At 37.9% G+C, this 8,555-nt stretch overlaps 1 protein-coding gene across 1 annotated transcript; it reads left to right on the forward strand.

Annotated features, from left to right (window-relative positions):
* Positions 1–6,954: 6,954 nt before the first annotated feature.
* Positions 6,955–7,729, forward strand: LOC110129916 (translationally-controlled tumor protein). Its single transcript, XM_020881592.2, has one exon. It carries the CDS (start codon positions 7,099–7,101, stop codon positions 7,579–7,581), a length of 483 nt encoding a protein of 160 aa, XP_020737251.2. The 5' UTR covers positions 6,955–7,098; the 3' UTR covers positions 7,582–7,729.
* Positions 7,730–8,555: the final 826 nt, after the last annotated feature.

Genomic DNA, 8,555 nt, shown 5'->3' on the forward strand with positions numbered 1-8,555 from the left:
CAGATAACCAGTAGTTTGATGTATGATGCAGGGAACTCAAATCCGGTGCTCTGGGACAACCTAGAGGGATACGGTGGGAGGGGGTTCAGGATGGGGGGGACTCATGTATACTTGTGGCCGATTCATGTTGATGTATGGCAAAAACCATCACAATATTGTAATTATCCTCCAATTAAAGTTAATTAGTTAAAAATATACAAATTGCTATAAAATCTTTAGCTTTCAAAATTATTGTTAAAGATTTTTTTTCCTATAAAGTTTCCCTAGTTTGATGTCAGCCTAAAAGACCTTATTTCTGGGCTAGACATGAAGACATGGATGTGTGCCTGCCACTGCAGATTATTTCGCAACTTTGCTATCTGTATAAAATGAATCTGTTTTATGATAAAGCTGATGTGGTAAGTACAAAACTGAATCCACATGTTGATGTGTGATGGAAAGGTAAAAGAATTTTATTTACTTGTTTCTACTGGGTAGTAGAAATTTAATTTCATTCATTTCTTCCCCTATCCCCATTTTTCTTTCAGGGTTCAATCTAATGATAGGGAGATTATATACTGCCAAGGCATAGGAAAGGGACTTTGGCCTGAGTAGTCTTTGCATGTCTTCCAAGTTGTCCTTATTCCCATCTGTTCATTGGTCCCCATGAGTCATAGCCAAGTCCCACTCCTAACCACAGGCCACCTTCTGTTTGCTTCTTTGTATGCCACTGTGGATGCAAGGAAATTATCTTGTTCTTTTTACCTTTGGGCACAGTTACTCAGAGCTCTCAGTTCCATTGGCCTAGGCACCCGGTGCAGACATTTCTAAGCCTCTTTAGGCTTGCTGCTTCTCTATCATGTGCTAGAAAAGCAAGTCCCACCTCCCTATGTTCTTGAATCTCAAATTTATCAGGATTTTGCTTCATACCCCACCTCAAGATGAGGCTGAACTTGATATTAATAGAGGTGTAAGGCTCAAGTCTAACCTTTCTGAGGGACCCACAATGACTATAGTTTGTTAATGTTTTCCAAAGAGGTTTCCCCAAATCCATTAATCTGGAGTATCTTTTCTAGTCTTGGGATAGATAACCTTACTGTACCATTATATAATCTTTCTGCCATGAATCCTCTCATTAAAAGTTCTCCACTCCTCTTGCAACATCCATCTTTTCATCTATAGTTCCTATATTTTCTAGTTTCCTAAATCGGATAAGTACTCCAAGGATCACAGACCACTGAATATGCCATTGAATAATAGCATACAGCCTTATGTTAATATAAATGTGCTGCTTTTTTTAAGATTAGTAAGTCATTCAAACCTCAAGCAAAAGCAATAAACTGTTTTGTCTGGGTCTTGAAAGAATCTCAGTGTTCTGGAAAAAGAGGTCACACTCAGATAACACGTACTTCATATTTTTACAGAGAGCTGTAGGACTGTATGCTTATCATGTCAATATTTCATGTAGGCTTCATCTTCTTTTGATGGAGGAGAGCATTACTGTGGACTAAAAGGTTTATTGGAGTTCATATTTTTTGAAAATTCCAAATGCGAGTGAGCAGCAAACACATTTTTTAGAAATTGTTTTTATTCTCTGTGTTTTCTTTCTGAAGTAAAATATTCTCTGATTTTTTTATTTCTTAGAATAGAAGAATGATATCTCTGTGTGTGTGTGTGTGTGTGTACATGTACCACTGATTCAATTATCACCCTCCAGTGTTTTTGACTTCTTGGTCTATTCATGACCTTCATACCCTGTCAGACTCTCAGGAATCAAGCTTACATGAATGCAATTGTTTCTTCTCTACAAAAGGAGGCGTAAAATGATGTTTTCTTTCAAATAATGCCCCTTGGAAATCCAAACAGGATATGTTTCTTTCTCTTCTGTGATGAGTGAATTGTATGAAATCTTATTGCTAGTTATACAATATTTATTTACAATGGCACCATACCTCTCCATTTATTTTTATTACAGCATGATATGGAGGAAATAGTGCTAGACTCATTTCCAGAATTTCTAAGTATGTGTCTTCAGTTCTACCTACCTATTAGCAGTGTTCGCATTTATCACATTCACAACGTCTTTTTTTCTCATTTGTAAAATGGAAATAATATTTTCCAACCCATCTGACAAGGCTTTTGCATATTTATTGTTATTGCTAAGTATTTTGCCTTAAGTAGTTCTTAATCTTTCCATTTATAAAATAGAAATTTTGTTCTCTCATTGTTGATTTTGAGTTTTCCTTAGACAAGGATAATACATAGTATGGAAAAGACTCCCAAGTTCAGTATAATCTTCATAAAGCTCCAGTCAACCAAGACATTCCCATAGTAAAGGTTTTCTTTGGTGAGTGTGGAGCAAAGTCAGCATCATGGCAATGAGGTTGGTAAGAAGGTCAAGGAAAACGGCTGTGGGTGAATTTCTGAGCAGACAAAATGGCCAAATCCATCTCCTTCCAGGGATTTACTGGAATGTAAAGGAGACTGTTTTTTCTTAATTGGTCTAATGATGTTCAACCTCATTGCCCAATTTGGTGAGCCAAATTCATGGTGATAAAGGCATGGTATCATAGTGGATGGATCTTGGGGTGATAAGAGCACTAAAATGGTGAGAAGGATTATATCCTCTAGGTAAGGTAGTCTAAGTGCTTGGATTGGCTAGATTTTTGGTGTGTTTTTTTAATGTTCATAGTGTTTTATTTCTTCTTTTGACCATGTGGCTTGTAGAAACTTAGTTACCTGACCAGGTATCCCCATACCCCCCGAGTTGGAAGCACAGAGTCTTAACCATTGGATCTCCAGGGAAGTCCCTGTTGATAGTATTTTAGAAAGACAAGTGTCCAGTAAAATGTTAGAATGTAAAGTTTATTTATTTCAGGGCAATATATACAGTCCTTGTGAAATTTAAAGACTGAAGTACATTCCACACAATCATCTCAATAGATGAAGAAAAAGCATTTGAGAAAACTCAACATCCATTCATGATAAAAACTCTCGCCAAAATGGGTATGGAGGGAACATATGTAAACATAATAAAAACTATGAAAAAGCCACAGCCAACACAATATTCAACGTTGAAAAGCTGAAATACTTCCCATTGAACTCTGGAACAAGACAAGGATGTCCACTCTCACCACTTCTATTCAACCTAGTATTGGAAATCTTAGCCACAAAAGTCAGAAAAGAAAAAGAAATAAAAGGTATCCAAATTGGAAGAGAAGAGGTAAAATTGTCATATGCTGATAACATGATACTCTATATAGAAAACCTTAAAGACTCCACACAAAAACTGTTATAACTGATACCTATGGCTGATTCATGTTGAGGTTTGATAGAAAACAGCAAAATTATGTAAAGCAATTATCCTTCAATAAAAATATTAATTAAAATGTTATAACTGATAAATTCAGCAAGGTAGCAGGATACAAGATTAACCTATAGAAACTGATTGCATTTCTTTGCACTAACAGTGAAATATCAGAGAGGGAAAGTAAAAAAAAAGTCCCTTTAAAAATTTCATCAAAAAACTAAAATGCTTAGGAGTGGACCAAGGAGGTGAAAGGCTTACATGCTGAGAACTATAAAACATTGATAATGGAAATTGAAGATGATTCAAAGAAATGGAAAGATATCCCATGCTCTTAGATTGGCAAAATTAGTATTGTTAAAATGGCCAAACTACCCTAAGTAATGTGCACATTTGATCCCTATCAAATTACCCAATACATTTTTTATAGAACTAGAAAAAATAATCCTAAAATTTATATGGACCATAAAAGACCCATAATTGTCAAAATAATCCTGAGGAAAAAGAGTAAAACTGGAGGCATAACCCTCTAAGACTTCAGACAATACTGTAAAGCTTTAGCAATCAAAATGGTATGCTGCTGCTGCGAAGTTGCTTCAGTCGTGTCTGACTCTGTGCGACACCATAGACAGCAGCCCACCAGGCTCCACCGTCCCTGGGATTCTCCAGGCAAGAACACTGGAGTGGGTTTCCACTTCCTTCTCCAACGCATGAAAGTGAAAAGTGAAAGTGAAGTTGCTCAGTCGCGTCTGACTCTTAGCGACCCCATGGACTGCAGCCTACCAGGCTCCTCCGTCCATGGGATTTTCCAGGCAAGAGTACTGGAGTGGGTTGCCATTGCCTTCTCTGAATCAAAATGGGATAGTACTGGCACAAAAACAGACATATGGATCGATGGAACAGAAAAGAGTCCAGAAATAAACCCATACATCTATGGCCAATTAATCTTCGGCAAAGGAGACAAGAATATACAATGGAGAAAAGATAGACTCTTAAGCAAGCGATCTTGGAAAAGCTGGACAGCCAAATGTAAATCAGTCAAGTGAGAACACTCCCTCACATCATACACAAAAGTAAACTCAAGAGCTTCCATGGTGGCTCAGTGGTAAAGAATCCGCTTGCCAATGCAGGAGACATGGGTTCAATCCCTGATCTGGGAAGATCCCACATGCCCCAGAGCAACTAAGCCCATGCACCAGAATAACTGAACCTGTGCTCTAGAGCCTGGAAGCCACAACTGCTGAAGTCCATGTGCCTGAGAGCCCGTGCACCACAACAAGAGAAGCCACCACAATGAGAAACCTGTGCATCACAACTAGAGTAGCCCCCACTCACTGCAACTAGAGAAAAGCCCGCACAGCACCGAAGACCTAGCTCAGCCAAAAGTAAAGTCAATTAATAAAAAAATTATAAAAAGTAAACTCAAAATGGCTTAAAGACTTAAGTAGAAGATATGACACCATAAGAGGAGGACATAGGCAAAACATTCTCTGACATAAATCATAGCAATGTTTTCTTAGGTCCGTCTTCCAAGGCAAAACAAATAAAAGCAAAAACAAACAAATAGGACCTAATGAAATTCATAAGCTTTTGTACAGAAAAGGAAACCATAAACAAAATGAAAGAACACTCAAAGAATGGGAGAAAATATTTGCAAACAGTGCCACCAACGAAGGCTTAATTTCCAAAATATATAAACAATTCATACAGATCAATATTAACAAAGCAGAAAAAAACCCCAAACAACAAGACACACACACAAAAACAAATAGAAGACCCCAATAGACATTTCTCCAAAGAAGGCACACAGATGGCTGATAGGCACATGGAAGAATGTTCAACATTGCTAGTTATTAGAGAAATGCAAATGAAAACTACAATGAGGTATCACCTCATACCAGTTAGAATGGCCATCATTAAAAAGTCTGCAAGTAGTAATTTCTGGAGAGGGTGTGGAGGAAAAGGAACCCTTCTACATTGTTGATGGGGATGTAAATTAGTACAGCCACTATGGAAGTCAATATGGAGGTTTCTTAAAAAGCTAAAAATAGTTTCCATATGATCTGGCACCCTATGCCTGGGCATATATCTGGACAAAACTATAATTAAAAAAGATGCATGCATCCCAATGTTCATAGCAGCATTACTTATAATAGCCAAGACAGGGAAGAAACCTCAACATCCATTGACAGATAAATGGATAAAGAAGATAGTGGTACATGCACACAATAGTATATTCAGTTCAGTTCAGTTCAGTCACTCAGGCGCTCAGTCGTGTCCGACTCTTTGTGACCTCATGAATCGAAGCACACCAGGCCTCCCTGTCCATCACCAACTCCCGGAATCTACCCAAACCCATGCCCATCGAGTCGGTGATGCCATCCAGCCATCTCATCCTCTATTGTCCCCTTCTCTTCCCACCTTCAATTCCTTGTTATTACTCAGCCATAAAAAGAATAAAATAATGCCATTTTCAGCAACATGGATGGACCTAGAGATTACCATACTGAGTCTAGTAAATCAGAAAGAGAAAGACAAATATCATATGATATCACTTATATGTGAAATCTAAAATATAAGTTGCTATATATATATGTGTGTATATATATATATATATATATATATATTTTCTCCAGAGTGAGTTATCTGATGTCTGGTCTTTCCCAATCTATTTTGATGTCCTTCTAAGACATATTTTTTGCTTTGGTATATTAAGGTAGAATGGGCTTCCTTTGTGGCTCAGCTGGTAAAGAATCTGCCTGCAGTGCCAGACACCTGGGTTCGATTCCTGGGTTGGGAAGATCCCCTGGAGAAGGGAAAGGCTACCCACTCCAGTTTTCTGGCCTGGAGAATTCCATGGACTGTATAGTCCATGGGCTCGCAAAGAGTCAGATGCAACTGGGCAACTTTCACTTTCACTTTATCAAGGTAGAATAGTCAGTGTTTATCAAACACATCTGTACTTTTAGTGACAAAATGAAATTTTTTGAAATAAAATAACATATGGAATTTTAAAATTATTAGACACAGAAAAAAAGGGACATAAATTTGAGACATATTAATATAAAGTATCCAAAATGAACCATCTAGAAAAAAATAGAACATCAATTAGTAGGAACAAGATAAAATGTACTAATGTATATGTAGTTGGATTTTAGGAGAAAAGAGAACAGTGCAGGAAAAAAAATTTTTGAAGTAACTTTAAATTTGCCTGCTGGCTCAGACAGTAAAGAATCTGCCCACAATGCAGCAGGCCTGGGTTAAATTCCTAGATTGAGACAATTTCCTGGAGAAGGGAATGGCAACCAACTCCAATATTCTTGCCTGGAGAATCCATGGACAGAGGAGTCTGGAGGGCTATGGTTCACTGGGTCACAAAGAGTTGGACAAGACTGATTGATAACACTTTCACTTTTTAAATTTGAAGAATAAACTTAAGTACACAAATTCAAGAAGTTAAGTAAATTCCAAGGGAGGGAAATAAGAATAAAACCACAGACACATTATTAAACTGCTAAAAACAAAAGATAAAAAGAAAAACCTAAAAATCAGCCAAAGGAAAAAAAGATAGATTGCATGTAGGGAAAATATTATGATAAATTACTTCTTATCAAAAACAGTGGAAGCTAGAAGACAATGGACCCTTTTAAAGTACTGAAGTCCTTTTCCGCCCGCTCCCCCCTCCCCCCGAGCGCCGCTCCGGCCGCACTGCGCTCGCTCTGAGCTCCGGGCTCCTGCTAAGCCAGCGCCGCTGTCGCCTCCCTCCAGTCGCCATCAGGATCATCTACCGGGACCTCATTAGCCATGACGAGATGTTCTCCGACATCTACAAGATCCGGGAGTTCACGGACGGGCTGTGTCTGGAGGTGGAGGGGAAGATGGTCAGTAGGACAGAGGGTAACATCGATGACTCGCTCATTGGTGGAAATGCCTCCGCTGAAGGCCCCGAGGGCGAAGGTACCGAAAGCACAGTAATCACTGGTGTCGATATTGTCATGAACCATCACTTGCAGGAAACCAGCTTCACAAAAGAAGCCTACAAGAAGTACATCAAAGATTACATGAAGTCAATTAAAGGGAAACTTGAAGAACAGAGACCAGAAAGAGTAAAACCTTTTATGACAGGGGCTGCAGAACAAATCAAGTACATCCTTGCTAATTTCAAAAACTATCAGTTCTTTATTGGTGAAAACATGAATCCAGATAGCATGGTTGCTCTGCTGGACTACCGTGAGGATGGTGTAACCCCATATATGATATTCTTTAAGGATGGTTTAGAGATGGAAAAATGTTAACAAAGCTGGCAGTTACTTTGTATCAATCACCTGTCGTCATAACTGGCTGGCCACTGCTTTTCATCCACACAACACCAGGACTTAGACAGATGGGACTGATGTCATCTCGAGCTCTTCATTTGTTTTGAACGTTGATTTATTTGGAGCAGAGGCATTGTTTTTGAGAAAAACGTGTCATGTAGGTTGTCTAGAAATAAAACGCATTTAAACTCAAAAAATAAATAAATAAATAAAGTACTGAAGGAAGAGTGAATTTAGGATTCTATATTTAGTGAAAATATTTTAAAAGATTAAATACAGATATTTTAAATAAGTTGAAACTGAAAAAATTACAGATCAGATCAGTACTGTTAAGAAATGTTAAGGGAAGATCTTCACTCTAACAGGAAATTGTACCATATGGAAACTCAGCAAAACAGGGAGAAAGAAAGAGTCCAAAGGGGTGATTTTCTGGGTAAATTATAAAGTATATTTTGTTTCTCTTAATTTTTATAAATGACAGCTTCTTTAAAGAAAAAATAGCAATAATTTATTTTGGAGTTTATGACAAATGTAGAAATAAACTATATGATAACAGTAGCAAAATTAATGCTGCCCTATGAGGTAAACTCAACCATGTCGAATATTAATTTAAATATAAATTAAACCTCTAAGAGATTATCATAATGGTTAGTACAAACAGCTCAGTCATGTCTGACTCTTTGTGACCCCATGGACTGGGTCAGGAAGATCCCCTGGAGAAGAGAATGACTACCCACTCCAGTATTCTTGCCTGGAAAACCCCATGAAAAGAGGAGCCTGGTGGGCTATATATAGTCCATGGGGTTGCAAAGAGTCGGACACAGCTGAGCAACCAACACTTTCATTGGAAAAGAAAGAATGTTTTCAAATCAATGAAGTTTCTATTTATCACTCAGAAAAATAAAAACCCAAAGTGTATAGAAAGAAGGTAGAAAATAAGAATAGTAGGAGTA

This window comes from Odocoileus virginianus, chromosome X, assembly GCF_023699985.2.
Source record: "Odocoileus virginianus isolate 20LAN1187 ecotype Illinois chromosome X, Ovbor_1.2, whole genome shotgun sequence".
Lineage (NCBI taxonomy): Eukaryota > Metazoa > Chordata > Mammalia > Artiodactyla > Cervidae > Odocoileus > Odocoileus virginianus.

What these genes read in the sequence shown, in the direction of transcription:
- LOC110129916 (XM_020881592.2), top strand. Translation starts at nt 7,099, where the DNA reads ATGTTCTCCGACATCTACAAGATCCGGGAGTTCACGGACGGGCTGTGT.